The 19,540-nt window shown below is 33.6% G+C and overlaps 1 protein-coding gene across 2 annotated transcripts in view; it reads right to left on the bottom strand.

Moving 5' to 3' along the window:
• Positions 1–2,136: 2,136 nt before the first annotated feature.
• Positions 2,137–19,540, bottom strand: part of TSC22D2 (TSC22 domain family member 2) — a 50,419-nt gene continuing 33,015 nt past the window's right edge. For both annotated transcript variants that reach the window (XM_045539460.1, XM_045539461.1), the window contains 2 exons: positions 5,178–5,229; positions 2,137–3,844 (listed from right to left, as the gene is read on the bottom strand). In XM_045539460.1, the coding sequence (XP_045395416.1) occupies positions 3,584–3,844; positions 5,178–5,229 (313 nt within the window). In that variant the 3' untranslated portion in view covers positions 2,137–3,583. The remainder of the gene's footprint in view (positions 3,845–5,177; positions 5,230–19,540) is intronic.

Genomic DNA, 19,540 nt, shown 5'->3' with positions numbered 1-19,540 from the left:
TAATGAAAAATTTGTGGCTTTCTGTACATGAGTTATGGACAACTTGAAAAATAGTTCACGTGGCTCCCAAGGTAAAGAGTCGTGTGGGTTACATAGGCTTCACCAGGCCCCAGGCTCAAAACTAGCATGAGTTAAATACAACTCACATGGCAGTTAATGTGTTAAAAATTTGTTTCCAGAAAACTAGCTAATATTTTGTTTCTGGTTCTACAAAGATAAATTTCCATGAAGAACAGAGGTATTATGGTTACATTCAAGACACTTAAAAAAAAAAAGTCCAGGAGTTAATAGTGTTTCCAATTTAGAAACATATAATCTCTAACCTGTGATAACTCTTGTGAATAATGGCAGTTGTGATGATCAATCACTGGAGGCTCGACTTTAAAACATTCTTATTTCAATACTTAGCTTAGAACATTACAAATAGAATTGGAAAAATCTAGCCATTTTGAACACACAATTATATTTAATGCCTCCTACCCCTTACTATTTATTTTTGCTGTGGCAAGCTATGAGATCATATTGGACCTAAAATAAATTTTCTTTGGGGCAAGTTAGGTTTGAATTGTAGACAATGACCATATAGAAAAATTTTTACTTATGATTTACTGGTTGGCTAAACTGGAAAGCTTAGGTGGCACCTTGGTCTATGGGCATTGCACTGAGTAAAATTAAAGATAGATGGCATTCCTGTAAGACTGTGCCCCCAAATTGAGAGTTCAGTTATTATTCCATTAATATTTGGAGCAGGAGACCCAAAGTCTTCAAGGTTAAACAAAGTTACTTAAGATTCTAAACAATCAATTGGGGGAATGCTTGGTATTTCCAAATACAATCTGTCTGAGGCTGAAAAGTCTAACAGCTTTCCCTCCCTTAAGTTTGTTCCTGACTTTGGAATGTGGGTGCACCTCATGGGAGTAGGTTTGGATGCAAAGGCTTCCTTTCACAGCTTTTTTTTTTTTTTTGGTGGTGGTGGGGGGCATAGTTTGGGCTTTGAGGGAAGAGGGGGATGATGGGAGAACAGAGGACAGGCACTACAATAATTCTGCATTTTTGAACATTGCACCATGAGTTGAGTATCTTCTCATGTCACTGTACTGAAAAGCTTCATAATATTTAAGGCTCTGGATATATATTGCCAAATTACTTTCTAGAAATACACAGGAAAGCTTGCCTTTCTACTTTAAGTCCTGCTATTTAAAAGACAGTTATAACAATTCATTAAAAATATTAATTTGCATTTCTTAGGTTACTAGAGGTTGAAACTTGAGAAACTGCCATTCCTTTGAATTATTCATTTTCTCTCCTTTTCTATTGTTTTTTTAAATGTAAAAGGAATAATTGCTATTAGTTACCATTTTAAACTTAAACATATTATTCATTTCCTTGGACAGTACTATTACTTTATAAATTGTTTATAAACTGTTTTTCTATCCACAGAACCAAAAATTTATCCATTTTCACAAAAATCCCAAGCATTTTCTAATACTTGTTTTTTCCTGCCTGTATAACACTATTAGCACTGGAGGGGGGCACATCCAGCAAACCTTTTGGTTAACATTTCAACAGCAAAGTTGCACATTCTATCTCACCTGTGGTGGCTCTACTTAGACTTGCTCCACATTCTTAGGGTTGTGTACTCAAGCCTGTGTACTTCAGTTCCTTCATTTCTAATGTTATTAATATTAAAATTTTGTTCATATCCTGCAGCACAACCAGAATATAAAATATTTGGTAAGCCCATGTACATTGATGCTTCTTATTTGTGGCTAATCTGATTAAGTTTTTGTTTCAAATAAAGAACATTTATCCTCTTTAACATGGAGAACTAATGGTTCTCATTAACTCCTGATTAGCCAGCTGGCTACAGACACAGCACCTGTCAATTTCTGCAGGCACCACTCTGAATTCAAGTAAAAGTTTTGGTAGACAAGGATTTCTATTTAAGTATCATTAACATAAGATAAATATTGAGTACAAATATTGCTCATTATTTTTGCATTCTTTAAATTATTTTACTTTCAAAATTTAAGAACTATCATTAAGTCATTAATAACATAGGTTTTCATTTAAGGAATATTTTGAACTGTGAAAATACAAATCTAGTCAAATTTTGAACACATATAGAGCCAAACATTTCAACAAAACTGCAGTTTAATTTCAGAAAATGTGTTAAAATATATATTTATACATCAATTTCTGACATACACTTAATGTGTTAGTATACACAAAATGATGCTTCCTCTTGAAACTGTATTTATGAAATGTACATTTTAATTTAAATACTCAGTATACACTCCACTTAATCTGCATGTTGCATTTATTAAATACATTAAAATCTGCAATGTAACAAAACGTTTTCTGCATACGAAATTCAAAACACCATTTTAAATGAACAAAAGATGGCTCACTTCAATTTTTTTTTTTTTACAACTAGTGTATTGTACACTAGCTCAGCTCCACCATACTACCTGTTCGTTCTTTATTTGACATTGTTCACAGACTAGTACATATTACAATAAGAGTGCTGGATTAAAAACATGAGGTACGAAAGTGGTTCAAAGATTATAGGTCATGCAGATCATGCTAGACAGCAAAGAAAATTGTGACCAAGAAAACACTAAATAAAAATACATAAAGAATGTGCATTATAAAAAAAAAAACTCCATTACACAGCTTTGCTTCTTTGGTTACAAAGTAGGTTGAACAATTTCACAGCTTTTTATTCCCACCCGAAAAAAAAAAAAAAAGTCATACGAAATGTTGAAAAGCAGAGGAATCGTGGCAATTTCTCTATTAGAAAGTAGAAACAAATGAACAAAGTTTTCTTCATCAAAATAGCCCAATTATTTATTATATCACAATAACTGGTGACTACCTGTACAGTTGCACTATGTTCTTCATACTTACACTATACAAAATTTACATTCAAGCTGGGTCTTTACTACTGAAAATAAATACCAAAGGTAAATTGCCATTAGTGTTAGAAATATGCCAGGATTCTTTTGTTCAATTATTGCCTAAACGTTTTATCTATTAAATGCAATCCTGTCTTTCAATTCCTTTACTGATAATTATTCAAAAAAATTAAAAAAGTTCTGTGACATTGTTCATGTACATTATGAAAATAGCAGCCCTGTAATAAATAAAACACAAATAAATGAAAACTTATATAGGCAAATGTTACTGATATTAAAAGAAAAGTGGCTCTTTAGATGAACTATTATTTATAATGTGATAGGAAGGCTCAGGGTAAATCCACGGGTAATAGGAAACGTGGGAGAGCCACCCAAACTCTTAAAGACCCCACTCATGCGCACCAGGTAAAATGCAGACTTTGCTCGCTTTAATAAACCCCATCTCTTATTCTCCTTGTGTCCCGATGACATAGAACTGGACATCAACAATGCTGCATGACATCTCAGAAAGAGGAAAAGCTCTTGTAGAATGATTGTCTAATACTGAAAAGGCCAAACACACAACCAAAGCATGGCTACTTGCTTTCATATAAAGTGGAAAGAACACCAGTGGCACACAAGGATAGATTGCTTTCAGTTTTTTCTTAATGAGGCTTAAGAAAGCTTTATGCTGAGGAGACATTCGGCTGCTGTGGAGGTTGCGTTGGCTGCGGAGGCTGTGCTATCACTGCTTGCTGTTGAGAAGTGCTACCAGGATTGGCCTGTTGGGCCGGGAGTTGGGATAATTGATCATTGTTTGAAAGAGATTTTAAGAGTGCATTTTCTCGTTCAAGTAAAGAGTTTCTTTCAACTAATTCTTTTATTTGTTCCTTTAAAACTTCCACTTCTTCTCTTACTGCATACATCAAATGGCTTTTCACCAGATCCTGTGAAAAACAAAATTAGGAATGTCAAAAAAAAAGAGTGAAAGGGAAAGTTGGAGCTATTTGGTTCTGGCCTACTTGGTGCCTTATAAACACAAGGTGTATTAATTTTCCTGCTCTTGCTTTTTAATATTTCTGCTATATCTTGACTGAGCCTAAGAGAGATGGGGTGAAAAAAATCCAGTTCCCAACTAGAGGAGCAATCCCATGATTTTCTTTTCAGAGTCTGGAATTTCCAAAAATATTAGCTCCTCACATTGTCAGTTATAAGCTTAGAATTAAAAAAAAAAAATTAAAATCACATGTTAGAGGTTAGATCAAGAGAACAAAGAAGTAATATTCCAAAGTTGTCTGATGTTAAACTAGTCATAGTACTACTTTAGAGATAAAGTGACTTGTAATTTCTTTTTTTTTCATTCTAATTATTGTTTTTATTTGTTTTTTTTTACTGGTCTGGTCAAGTGAAGCAGTGGGAGTAGAGAAGGAACAAAGGAATACGTAACTAGCTGTGATCAATTAGTCGTAAACACCACTGCACTTGGACCAATCTTGACTTGCAATTTCTGACTTTAAAATTTTAGGATTTTGGCCGGGCGCGGTGGCTCACGCCTGTAAATCCTAGCACTCTGGGAGGCCGAGGTGGGTGGATTGCTTGAGGTCAGGAGTTTGAGACCAGCCTCAGCAACAGTGAGACCCCGTCTCCACTAAAAAAATAGAAAGAAATTATCTGGCCAACTAAAATATATATACAGAAAAAAATTAGCCGGGCATGGTGGCACATGCCTGTAGTCCCAGCTACTGCGGAGGCTGAGGCAGTAGGATCGCTTAAGCCCAGGAGTTTGAGGTTGCTGTGAGCTAGGCTGACGCCACGGCACTCACTCTAGCCTGGGCAACACAGCGAGACTCTGTCTCAAAAAAAAAAAAAAAAAAATCTATAAAATCTTAGGATTTAGTTTAAGACTAACAGTCCTTATTTATATCTTATATAAGAAACTTGAATCAGATTTCCAGCTGAAGTTTTCACTTTAATACTTTTTATCTATAAACTATTTTCAATATTGAAATATTTTGGGAACATATTACATTTAATTATGTATGCCCCCCTGCCCCTTCAAAGGTAATGCATGAAATGTGGGATGGTCAAATGGGAGAAATATTTACTCCATTCTAGACTGAAAGTTCTCAATGTTCTAGCATCTTCAACTAAATCTCATTATCAGAAAATAAACTTTGGTCATCTTTGGTTTAAAAAAATTTTGTTTTCTAGAATTCAGAAAAACTAAGTGTTTCATACAACCAACAATCTATGAAATGGGAGAACCACAAACTTACTTACCATTGCTTGTTCTATTTTGTTGTCAATGGCTACAACACCTCCCCCAGATGCACTGGAAAAAATTAGAATATTTCATTAAATTATTCTAAAAAAATTTAACTTCCCTTCCAATTCTTCAAATAATGTAAAATACATTTGTGTTTTACTTAAAACCAAATAGAGTAATTTAAAATAGCTTCAGTCTATTCTCATAATTCAGCACTCAGCTCGTTTTTAAAATGAAGGTCTCAGTAAATTAATGACTTCTAAAAAAAAAAAATCCTTTGTAGTTCCAACATTACTAATTTGCCTATGATATACACATGCTACTTTAAAACCAACCCTCAATTTTATACAGAAGTTCTCAGTTCAGTGGTCTTGAAAGGATATATTTTAAATGAGCAGTGAAACTTCTTCATTAACCAATTGTGTATCCTAATTGCTTTTCATGTGGAAATCCTACTTGTTGCATAAAATTCAGAAGATGACTTTTCTTTGTAATTTTTATATTTTAACATCTGTTTTTTAAAATTTTTAGAACTGGATTCTAAAACTGATTCAGAGGGCTTTTGGGCAGGGTTGGTTAACAAGACACTCAACATTCTGGCATACCTACATGCTTTGATTGTAGGTTACTTGCTGGCAAAAACTACCTAATAAGGTATGTGGTTTGGACCAGTTTTTACTGGAAATAATTGGAAGTAGTCTAGCTAGTAAGTACATCCCAAGTTCCAGTATCACCTTAGCAGTTGTATGATAATTATACAGAAGGTTGAATAATTGTCCTCTTTGACGGTCCTCCCATGTGTTAAAGTAGTAAGAATAGCAAGAATCCATATCCTTTCTTGGTATTTTTTTAAATTTTGAAAAACAGTTACTAGGCTTTTTAAATTGCTCTTGTAAAGAAACATCTGATACTTAAGCCGACTGTATCAATATAAAAAGAGGTCTCTGAAAGAATTTTTTTATATAAAACATTAATAAATACTCTTCATAAAGTATACTCCACCTGATAAGATTTTGGTGGTGAAGACTATTTTATAATATATCTGATTGGAGATCAGAAATATCCTGTCCTACGTAGTTTGTCTTTTACATTGTAATCCAAGTAGACTTGGTTATAATCCTGGCTCTGCTACTCACTATCTGTGTGACATCACCAAATCACCTATTTAACTCAGTTTCCCCATCTGTAAAATGAAGGGGTGGGTATCAATGTCTCCATAGACTTTCCACTTCTAAATCCCTGAAACCCTGCATCATTACATGGAAAACATTAAGTCTGTTTATTTGAGCATTAACCAACATTAATTACGCCATACTACTTCACTTCTTGCTGCTACTATTTCTAAGATGAAAAGGGTCTCTGTATATCTAATAAACTGCAAAGGATATATAAATCATTAATAAACACTTCATATATGTTGGGCTTTAAATGCTTATAAAGTTGTGTAAAGTATGACTATATGTAATTATAAACTATAGAACCACTACATAAACCATAAGCCTTTAGTGTAAAGTCCAGTGCCAGATCCGATGTAGATATATTCACCACAAATACTGAACACATTTTGGTAAAAAAAAAAAAGTAACAGGCATTTTGAGTTTGCTTGAGAATCCTAGATTATACCTTGTTTCTAGTTGTATGTCAAGGAAAGATTTAATTACTTTAAGTCATTTCATGACAAAAACATTTAATTTCTTCAACACACTTGGTTTAAATAAAACACCTTAAATGATAACTTTTATATACCAGTTTTACATATTAACAAACAGATGGAGGGAAAAAAACCTTAAAAGGGTGTACTGTTTTTCTTTTTTTTTTTTAGATAATTAAAATCAGTAAGCAAGTTTCCAAAGCATTCCCATAGCTAAGGAAGAATAATTAGCATGCTACTCTTTGAATGCTGATTTAACAAACTCTTGTCCTGACTCAGACCTCTTTTATGGCAACAGAGGAAACAGGTTTGTAAGGTATAAATGGATCATGCTGAAGATATATATCGCTTAAAAGGCATTAATATTTCAAGTTTGTTGAGTACTGTACTCTAACAGAATTAAATCAGTTACAGAGCTAATTGCTATTACTATAGTTACTATCATATTGAGGATTAAGTAAAAAAAATTACTATCACCATAGTGACCTTTGACTATTTTGAGGGCTGTTATTCGAGAATTCTACAACTTACTGCAGTGGTCTCAAACTTTAGCATGCAGTGGAGTCATCTGGAGGTCTTGTTAAAACACAGATTGCTGGGCTCCATCTTGGAGTTTCTTATTCGGTAGGTGTGGGGTGGGATCCAGGAATGTGCATATCTAACAAGTTCCCGGATGATGCTAATTCTGCCTTGTGACCATGCTTTGAGAACCACTGGCTTACAGAGATGAAAGGAGAAAGAACACAAAGAACTAATTCTATTTTAAAAATTTCTTAACCTGGTATACAAAATTCTTCATGACCATGACCTTGACCTCTGCTTTATACGGTCTCTTTTCCTCTTATACTTCATCTGGCCTATTGTGTTATGGTCTTCTATTTACAGTGTGTGGAACATATGTTCTCTCAGGTTTCCTTGGCTTTGCAGAAACTACTTCCTCAGGTGGAAATGCTCATAGTTCCAATTCTTCTGGCTATCTTTCACTCGTTCCTTAAGATGTTCCAGTGTCATCTCTTCTGTGATGCTGTCTCATTTCCTAAGGTAGAGCCAATTAGTCCATCCCTCCTGTGGTCCACCAATCTTCACAAACTTTTAATATAAGGCAAGAAGGCATAATAGCAAATTCTGGCTCTTCCATATACTCACTGTGTGAATTCTGGGAAACTATTTAACCTTTCTAGACCTGTTTTTTCATCTAAAATAAAGATTATATGCCCCTAATTCATAAAACTCCGGTGAGGATTAAATGAGTTTAAATAATACTTGGCACACTGAGCATGCAATACATGACAGTGGTTACTTTTACTTAATACTACCACTGTTGATCCTATTACATTGAGCTCCTTGAGGGAGGTTCAATATCTTCACCTCTGTGAAGAAGTGAATACAGTGCTTGGCACATAGGAGCTCAGATACATACCGACAGTAATAAGATTTGAAACAATTAGGAAGCCATTCATACTAGGTTCACATTAGGAAGCCATTAAAATTTTTTGAGTTCAGATAAATCAGTTCTCAAAGTGCAGTCCCTGGACTAAAAGCATGGGTATCACTTTGGAACTTGTTAGAAATGTAAATATTTGGACCTACCCTAGCCTTACAGAATTAATTACTCTTGGGATAGGGCCAGGTAATCTAGTTTAACAAACTCTCCAGGTGATTCTGATAGACACTAAAGTTTGAGAAGCTCTGCTTTAAATAGACAGATTTACAATAAAGGTATCAATATGATAGTCTTTAGCAAATTAGAGGGTATTCTGTTTCAAAACCCCAACACATGGTTTAAAAATACTGTTTCATGAGGGTATTAAGATGTTTTCCATTGTGTTTAGAGTTAACTAGTGCTTTTGTTTTTATCTTTTTAAATCTTTTTTTTGACTACAGATACCCAGAAGAGATCTTTTAAAATAAGAAAAATCAACTGAAGCAGAATGAATAATTTTCTTCAAGTTTGCTTCCTTCACGTGATGTATTATAATATACCTTGTTTTCTTTATATTATTGCGTTTGCTACATCATATTTTGATGGTTAACCAGTTTCTGAACTTAAGCTCCCTGAGAGGCTTCCTGTCTTTCTTTTTTGTACTCCCAGCATAATGTATATATATATACCTGGTATACAATTAGATACCCCAAAATGGTGGTAGTATGAATAAATCATACTTCAGATTAAGGAGTGTTTATGTGTACATGCATACTCAAACTGAAATAATTTTTTTTTTTTTAAGAGACAGGATCTTGCTCTGTCACCCAGGCTAGAGTACAGTGGCATGACCACAGCTCACTGTAACCTCAAGTGCCTGGGCTCAAGCAATCCTCTTGAGTAGCTAGGACTACAGGCCTGTGTGACCATGTTTGGCTAATTCTTTTGGTAGAGATGGGGTCTCACTATATTGTTCAGGCTGGTTGTGAACTCTTTGCCTCAAGCAATCCTGAGGCCTTGGCCCTCCCAAAGTGCAGGGATTATAAGAGTGAGATACTGTGCCTGGCCTGAAGTAATTTTAAATCAAGTGTTATAATTGCTACCGTAGAAGTACTGGGGAAATGAAGAGCTGCGAATATTCCTTAGAATAAAAAAAAAAAAAAAAAAATCAAGCCTTGATTAGATTTACAGATGAATTAAAAATTGTGGCTATGAAGGGAAGGAACAGAAATACAGAATTATAGAAACACAGGAAGAAAGACCTTCTATATATATATGATAAAGTTTTATTTATTTACTGGAATTGCCACCCCAAAAGAACCAAATAACCTTGAATTTAGTGTTTAAACAAAGCCAATCACAATCACATTCACAGGAAAAGCAAAACTCCCTTAAATTATCAATGCTACAAGTGAGACAGATTGACTTTCCATGCTGTTCATCTTTTAATTCATCCCAACTGGGTCCCCATAACAGCTTTTCCTCTCAGATCTCCTTACACTTATCACAACAGATCACTTGCAACATCACTGGGAAGTCAAGAGGCCAGATAAGAACCTCCAGCTTCACAAGTTAAAACCGGTGAAGGCAAAGGTAATCTAACTTGATCTCATAATTTTAGAAAATTCTTTACGAGAAACCAACTTTTTTCTTTATCTTTAGTAATGTGGACAGAGACATCATGGCTACTTGTTTAAAATAAAAAAAGTGCAAATTTCTTCTCTTTTTCAAACTGGACACATTTTGACTACTTCGTCTTTCTTCTGTTCTCCCCTTGATATAAATGCTAATTAATAAACCAACAAGGCACAGGAAAAGAACACAATGGCTGTTCACTTTATGGCAGGCACACATTATCTTAGTAAGTCCTTCCAATAAACCTGAGCAACATTCTCATTTTACAGTTGAGGAAACTGAGGCCAAATAATTTTCTCAAAGACATAATGCTAGGAAGAGGATTCAAACCTGGACCTAATGTTACTCGTCAAAACACATGCCTTTTCTTCCATAACAGTAAGACTGTGAAAGCAAACAAGCAACTATCTATAATGACCTAAAATAAATCGAGTTGTGTATATTATGTACTTTAAGCACAAATGTTAGTTGTGAAACTATAAACATGGATCCAAAGATTAAACCATGTTCATAATATGCCATTTATCTTATCTAGCACATTCCTAGAGGAGGTTCAGCTCTGAGAATAAGGGAGGTAACTTCTTGGAAAAGCACCTGGCTCATGATCTTTTACATAGCCAATATACTTTACCTATTTCTTAAGAACTTAAATGTTCCTTTGGTGTGTTAGAAAGCTGAAGATATCTTAAAATTATATATATCTGTAAGTAGAATACTGTTAAAAAAAAAAAGTTACCCTGCTTTGTTCCAAAGTTCCTTTTAGCTTTGTGTTGAGTCATAATCACAATTACAAATCGAGTAAAGGAACTCCCCAAATTACAGAATTAAATTTTTGTAATAAGAACTCCTTTGAGTTGATAAATCTGATATACTTCATGCTCAGGCCCCCTTTCCCGAAACAGCTATAACTGATTCTTCATAAACTTACAAGTAGAAGGAAGCTACAACCTTTCTTGGAGGTCAGTCCTTATGAATCAAAACTGTTTCCAGTAAATCATCTATAAACTTCATTCTACCCTCTCCCACCTCCCAAAATAACACCATTACTACCAAAATGCATTAATTCTAACCTGGGTAACATTTTGCCTGTTCTCTGAGAAATGCATGTTTTGTTTTATAGAAATAAAATTATCAAAATGTAAGTCACTGATTACAAAAGAATACATCTAATGAATCTACAGTTCAGCAAGCCTGTGAAGATTAAATATAATTTATAAAACCCACCACTCTTCTGAGAGAGAGGACTAAAAAAATATTTACAGCTTAACACTTAATTTAAAAGAAAATAATTCTTTCAAAAGAGCCTAAATAAATTAAAATTCATGTAGACTTAATCCCTGGCCAAACACAAACCTCTATGGTTAAGAATAAAATATTAGATGAAGTTTAAATAGTAAATTAAGCTAAGGACTCAAAATTTTATGTATTCTAATTATTGACCATAAATTCTACCAATGTAAAACAAATAATCTGTTTAATTTCATGATTTAAAAAACCCATAAAATGTCCCATGGAGGTTTTTATTATTAGTAACACAAAATAGATGATTTTAATGCTATTATATTCATTCTGAGCAAGCAGGTAAAATTTCTACTTACAAAATTAAGTGTTTTTTTTTTTTCAAGTAACCAGTCTTACAATGCTGTGATGAAAGATTTTACCAAGGAACTATTAAAAACTCAGCTAAATACTTATACAATGGTGGACATTTGTTGTTAGCATCGTCTACAAAAACCTTGTTCACCAATCCCCTCAGCATATTTTATGGTAGTATTTTATCTTGTTAATTTTAGGTCAAATTCCTAGCCAGAAAAATATGCTTAAAAAGAGAAAAAAAGGATACATGCTGTGGATAGTACCATGTCAGTTTCCAGATTTTTGATGTTGCAATATAGACATACAAATGTGTTATCATTCGGGGAAACTGGATGAAGGGTACATGAGATGACTTTTTTTCCTGTTTTTGCAATTTTTTGTCAATCTATAATTATTTCAAAATAAAAGTTTTTACATTCACATGGTAAAAGAACCTCAAAGAGTATATATATATTTAAAAGTATGCAATCAATACAAAGTCCCTTTCCTATCTCAGAACCTCTTTGTCCAGAGTCAATCATACATTTGTAGTAGGGAACTTAAACCCAGTTAGGATAAATTTCTTTAATATTTTGGAGTGGAAGAGGCTTATCTAACTACCTGCCTGAAAATAAAGAAAAATAAAAAAACTTCTTCAGTGATTTCCCTAAAATACAAAATATCTCTAGAATCTATTAAGACCAGAAGCCCAATACAGAAAATAATGGGGAGAATTCACATTGACAGTTCATAAGACATGAAAAAATACTCAATATCTGAGTCATAATAAAAATACAGATTAAAACTATAATGTAATAATACCATTTTCCAAAACAGATTTCTCTCCCTCCCTTTCCCTTTCTTCTCTCCCTCATCCCCCACTTATTTATTCACTCTTTGAACCAGCAGTCCTATATCTGGGAATTTATCCTATAGATATTCTACATACACAGGAAATAATATATTTATAAGGCTACTCATTACAACATTGTTTATAACAGCAAGGCTTCTATCAATAGGGAGCTATTTAAATAAATGCTGGTATAGCCATCCATTCAATCGACTAATATGCCATCTATTAAAAAACCATGAAGATACTTTTCTATGTACTGAGATGGGAACAATGTATCCTGGAGATCTTTAAAAGTAAAGGTACAGATGTGTGCACAATATATTATCATTTACATGAAGGAAGATACTATAAATCTGCTTATATATGCATAAACTGTAAAAGGATACATACATTCTATGAAAGTGGTTATCTGCTAGGGAAGGCAAGCAGATGGGGGACAGAGATGGAAGCAAGGTTACTTTCACTACACTTTGAAGAATACTGAAAAACACCTTCCAAAATGAAAATGACTTATGATGGAGAGTTATTACCATGATCATCATGAACTTAAGATACAAACAGATGGCAGACAAGAAAAGTTACAAAAAGAAACAGGAAAAGGGTGAAAGGAGGGAAGAGGTGCCAACTCCACTTTTTCTAGGAACTGTGTCATTCTGAGAGATAAGGTACTATATTCAACATACAAAACAACAATCAACATAAATATCTGTGAGCTGTAAAATTCATCTCCTTGGTTTATGGTAAATTATAAACACCTAAGAATATGATGTAAATGATGTTGATAACTCCCAGTACAGCTATTTCTGCTTATGCAAAGTAAATCTATTCATGCCTATAATCACAGCTACTGCGGAGGCTGACATGGGAGGACTACTTGAGGCCTGGAGTTTGAGATCTGCCTGAGCAACACAGAAAGACCTCATCTCTTAAAAAAAAAAAAAAAAAAAAAGTAGTAAATCTGGTAAGTAAATAGTAAAACTTTGTGGTAAACATCCATGATATAATATGCTACATAAACTTACACAATAAAAATGTTACATTAAAAATGCATTCCAAAGAAGGTATAGATAAGATTAACATGACCTTCTTTTCCCAGATCTCTTGACATTTCCAAATTATGATATTTTGAGGTGATCATTTTAATATTTGGTAGTAAAATTCTGATACAATTAGTTTTTTCTTGTACAGCCACTCTAAGGAAACTTAATTTTAAAACTGGAACTGAGATTCTTTCTATTAAAACATTCAAGACAGAAGATACAAATTGAAGACTGATACAAAAGTGAAATTTCCACAGCAATTTCACTATTACAATCCAAATGTACAAATGAACTAAGAAAATTTAATTAATATCCTATTATTTCAAGTTAAATATTTACATGTTATAAGAATATAGAATCATACGAGTTTATGCACTAGCTAGTTATTTCTTATTAGATTAACATTAGGCAAGGTTTGAAAATATTATTGGAAAGTATTATTTCCTTTCTTGGAGTAGGACCCATAAAAAGGTAGGAAAAATGGGTGGGGGAGGGTGGCATTTTTCCCAATGTTGGAGTGCTTATGCAACAGTAAATTTGATGACAGCATATTACTAGGGAATGAAGGATACGTACCAAGAGATATAAGCCCAAATTAAAAATATGGCACTATAATGCTGGCTACTTTAAATTATTTCCTGAAGACGAGGAAAATAGTGTATGACTGACAATTACTAATAGACTTAGATGTATACTTTGTACATCAGAGAGAAAAAAAGGGGAGGGGGGTTAGAAAGATGTCAAATTTTGCCAATTGATTTCTAGCTTAGAACACGTAACCTAAATACTGTAGTTATACTAAAAAAGAATAAAGTGTAGCTCCATATATTCATTCTAGATATACTAAAACCATTTCTTTGGTCTGAGATAGAAGCTGATGATTAATCAAGTTCTAAAAAACATCAGAATTTAGTGATTAAAGTACACCTTAATCAAGTAAAAGATCTTTATTTTATAATAATGATTTTAAAGAACTCTCTTTCCTGGAAAGTACAAAACTTAAATAAAAAAGGAGATAAATCCAATAAAGATTGTTATCTGGATGAAGATATTAAAAACACAGAGTTCAAATAACTTCAGATGGGTCAGGAAAAGGATAAAGATTAAGAAAAAGCATTCCAAAGAAAGGAGTATGTTTAACAGCCATTTCATAGTAGAGATCAATTCTCTCTCTTTCTTGCCCATGCTGCACTTGAACTCCTGGGCTCAAGTGATCCTCCCACCTCAGCCTCCAGAGTAACTGGGACTACAGGCACACACTACTGGGCCAAGCCAATTCTCTTCTAAAAGGTAAACAATAGCATTCCTTTCTTTGACTCAGAGGAAATAATAACACTTTCACCAACCAAGGTACATGAGAAATTGTCATGGTGTGTAATTGTCTGAAAATGAACAAAATTGGAGAATAGAACAGAATATCAAGGAAACAAAAATGTAAAACTTTGTTAAGATTTGTGTGTCATTTCAAAAACTAACAAGCACCGAATAAATTTTCACTCAGAAGTAGGGTATCATAAAAAGAATTCTTCAGCAATGATGTAAAAATGGGCCAAAAAAAATATCAAGTAACCAGCTTACTAATGAAGGAATTTTACATTTATTACTAATCCTAACCTTTACAATCTTTCCCCCAATTCCAAAGGGCTGCTCAAATTTTAAAATGGATATCCTTACCTCCTTGAGACTCTCTATGGTTTACTCTTTCTCTATTTGCTCATACTTGATTTCACTCCCTCAGTACTTCTGTGCAAATTCTACCATTCATTATTATAGCTCTCAGCTCAAATATTCTCTATTCTGTAAAGGCTTTTCTAACTCTTACAGAGTAACAGTATTTCTATGTAGTAAGCCATGCCCCACACTACCCTTATGGAACTAACCACATATGCTATGTTTAACTGAAGTCTACCTCCCATCAGACAAAACTCCTATGTGCCAACAAGGCTAGCAGACATGTACTAAAGAATGCATATGTTGTAGAAGCCTGGACTCATAAATTGTATACTTGGAATTTGAGTCCTAAATATGTCACTTGCTACTTTGACCCTGAGGCCTCTTTTTCTAGCTATAAAATGAAGTAGCTGTATTAGATCACCTCTAAAGCCATTTCCTGCACTTAATGGCAAAACTGACTTTCTCTACAGGAGTCCTTGGTATCTAATGAATATAGGTAAGGATATCATTTTAACTATACTCAAAACAAATAAATGGGGGAATATTCCTTATTCTTATTCTTCATTTTTAGTCTAAAGCTAAACTTGCCATATGTTCTTACTGCCTAATATCTAATTCATACATCTTAGGTAATCCAAATCCTTTGGAGGCAATAGATTATAAATCCTGAACAAACTTCATCTCTTACTTCCTATACAGGCAACTCTCAGTAACATATACTTTTCTAGATGACACTTTTGTAAAAAATGACAAAATTTCACTTTGTCTTCTCTATATAATGGTAAATATTCAACAAATATTGGTTAGAAGAATATGAAGTTGGGCACTGTCCATCAATGGGAAGATCACTAGATGGAGAATTAGTAAATACATTATAGCTTGGCCTCCCTTCAACTTGCTTGTGTCCTGAAGCAAATTACTCTCATTGGATTTTTTTCCTTTATCAATTAATTAGTTTTAGACTTTTAAGGAACCACCCAAATATTGGGGTTTTTATTCCTTGTTTTGTTTTTGGTGGTGGTAGTGATGAGAAGTAACATTCAAGATATGTCTCAGAAAAAGTTACCCAAGCAAGAGGGAAGCAGGGATAACAGGACATTGTAAAATGCTTGGTCACAGGCATCAAAACGTACAGAATATAAAAATAAAATGAAATAGTTTTTACAACTGAAAAAGAGAACATGTGAGAGATCAGAGAGATAATAAGGGAAGAGGACTAATCTATGACAAAGAGAATGTGAAAAATGATGGGGGGTTTGCTTGGAGCAACTAAGAGTTGGTAACTGGTATGTCACAGGAAGGCAGCTAGATTTTTGAGGGGTGGAGGAACCTATGAATAAAGATGAGAAAATAAATTCAGTTTCCCTTGGGACTACTGAATTTTGAGACATACACAGTGTAGATACTTAGTGGAGAAATACAGAAAGAAGGCTGCTGGAAATAGGTATGTAGAACTCCAGAGTAATCTCCAGCCTAGAAGTCTAGATTTGAGAGTTGTCAGAATGTAGCAGTAGTTCAAACTGTGGGAGAAGATGAGCTTGCTTAAACAGTGAGAAGGTAAGTGGGGCCAAAACACTGGAAAACACCAACATGAAGAGTTATGGAAGAAGATGGGCTTGGGAAAAAACTAATCTTCTTAGGAATGCTACTTATTCCTTTCATCTAATGGCACTGTATTTGCCTCTTCTTTCTCAACCATTTCTACATATTTCTTTCAACTAAACAGCCATTCTTGAATAAATCATCTCAATCCCATTTCTACAATGAGGCTTGACCAAGTGAAAATGACAACATCCCCTTGTACACCAAGGGCCAAATACTAGTGAAAAGCACATAGATAATTTTTGTTCATCTGATAGATAATCTTTTCATTTATGCCCATTTCTTGAAGGTGCAGAGATGTTATTTAGAATAACTTTCTTTACAGAAAAAATATAATTCTATGGACAATATATTTGATAAAGTAAAATTATATTTAGGCTAGCCACTAGGACCACATGACCAAAACCCAGCTTTTGTTCCTAGGTTATTAACTAATTTTCCTTTGTTGCCTTATGTCCCTTCCTAATCTAGCCCCCAAAATCCAGGTGTAATAAATAAAATTAAGGTTATTGAGAAACTGTTTCAAAATAGAGCTTAACTCAGAAGAATAAGAGTATCATGAGGTTTTTAAGAGACAGTTGCTTGATTCTAATTTAGTCTAAATGGACAGCACCGAGCATGGTCATTACTCCTTAATGAAATGAACAGAATATTGTATTTGGGAGGTGGGGAACCTAGTCTTTGTTTTACTTTAATAAATCAATGAGTGTTTTGCATTTGGGATGTTTAAAAAATTTTTTATTGGCTTGGGTTTGAGCAAAGAATTAAAATTTTCACCTTCAAAACATACAAAGACAGTTCTGAGGATATATATATGTCCTGAAGGGTTACAATTGTCTAGGTTATCCCTTTACTACCATTGGCTTAAGTCCCTTTTGCTCTCTAGGTCATTCTAGGGTTAGACATCCTGGGAGGTAAGACAGCTTCTCTCTCATCAGTTCAGAATTCTCTCAGAATACCAAAAACTGAATTCTCAAAGAATTATAAAGTGGTTTAAGAGCACAGGTTTTAAAATTAGACTAGCCACTTTTAAATCCAAACTCTACCTACTTACTAGTGGGGTGATCCTGCCAAGTTAACACACTGAAACTAGTTTCCTCATCAGTAAAATAGGGTCACAGTTGTACCTGTCTTTAAGGATTACATGAGACTGTTCACAATAGCACACACTTAAAAAAAACCCCAACCCAGTTAGTTCCTGCTATTGTTTGGATCAATTTGGACTTTGATACTTTATAAGGTCTACTTTCCAAGTATAACTTAAATTACAAATTAAATAAGAGTTAAGCTCCCTGAGGCAGGGAAGTATAAATAAAAATCAATTGTGATTAGTATTGAGAGGCAAGTTTTATATCTATATCTCACCCAAAAGAATGAGACAATCCTAGTTATGCCTTAATAAATTTACTTGATTTCTTTGTATTCAATTAGTCAAATGTTGCATAATGCAGTCCCAAAATATATGCTAATAAAATTTGAGATTTAAATTTACAATTGTTTATTATACACAACATTCCTGTAGACTGAACATTAATAAAGCTCTTAATGATCTTCTTTAGGATCTCAATGTTTCATTATTTAGAATAAAATAATCTTAACTTACTGTGGGAAATTTTTCCAAAGACCACTGAATTATAACTGAGTTAATTTTATTCAACATAGAAATTTCCAAAAAAGTGTTTAACTAAAAATAGCCAGAACTTCCTTTAGTGTTATAGGAAATTTCAACAATAGTACTAAAAGCAAATAAGAACAGTGGGACAAAGTGTTATTTTGCTTTTAAATCACATATTACCTTAGTTGAAAAAAGGATTCTGGTATAGAATTAAATAAAAGTATAAAATAGTACTACTATAAAATCTAAAATTTTTTTTCATTCAAATAGGTACATTTTCAGTGACAAAGTTTTTAACAGCTAACAACTTTTCTCATTTCAATGCAGATCCCTGTCTTTCAATTCTTCTAGGCAATAACAATTCTACAATAAACATATGGTGAATGAAAGAATTTTATGGCAATTTGTACACATCAGTTTGTGTAGTATTTTTTATGATGAGTTCTAGACTTATATCATGACCTAATATTTGTTAAATCTAATTTAGATTCCAGAGATAAGACTGTCATCTGAAATGGGATGACCTACCTACTACGAATCCTTTAAGCCCTCTTTCTTTCTGGCCAACAGGTTCTTCTCTGATTCTTCCATAAATAATTTTGTTTTTGTTGCCTTTATCAAATGTTCTTCTCTTTTGAATTAAACCTTAAAGGCAGGGACTGTCCATCTCAAAGGCCTGCTTATTACAATACCATGCATATAACTGATATTAAACATATTACTCAAAGAAAAAGAGAGAATACACCAGACAGTATTCAATATATTTTATAAGTTCAACATGAACTGATGTTATGTTGGGCTTCTCATTCCAGGACAAAGATCTAAGAAATTAAAAAGTTATTTAAACCATTAGAAACTAATTAGAAGGGTATTGCCTCCCTAATAAAGATAGGTTAAATAAAAAGCTAAGAAACATTTTTTGATGTTCCTTGCATCTGGTTGTTACCTACTGAAAAAGAAGAAACTGTAGCAGTTTTTATGATATGGGAAACAAGCAAACAGAAAAACTGCTTCAGTTTGAGAAACAGAGCTAGAGCTCTATAGATTTTCACCTTACTGCTGCCATGGCCAGTGAAACTAAGCAACTCCATATACTGATCATGGTGATTGACAAAGTCATACAAGACATCAGGGCAGATAAAGTTGACTTTAAAAACTCTTAATCATCTTTTGCATAAAAACCTTGACAAAGACCTTTGTATATAAGAATCATGGATTAGAATCAGGGAGAAACCATTTGTAGACCTACTGAACGGTTTAATTGTATAATCATGCCTCATAAATACCTATGTATGGGTTCTCTCAACTG

Source organism: Lemur catta, chromosome 1 (assembly GCF_020740605.2).
Source record: "Lemur catta isolate mLemCat1 chromosome 1, mLemCat1.pri, whole genome shotgun sequence".
Classification (NCBI taxonomy): domain Eukaryota; kingdom Metazoa; phylum Chordata; class Mammalia; order Primates; family Lemuridae; genus Lemur; species Lemur catta.
Note: the sequence above shows the minus strand (reverse complement) of the source record. Positions and strands in the feature narration are given on the sequence as shown.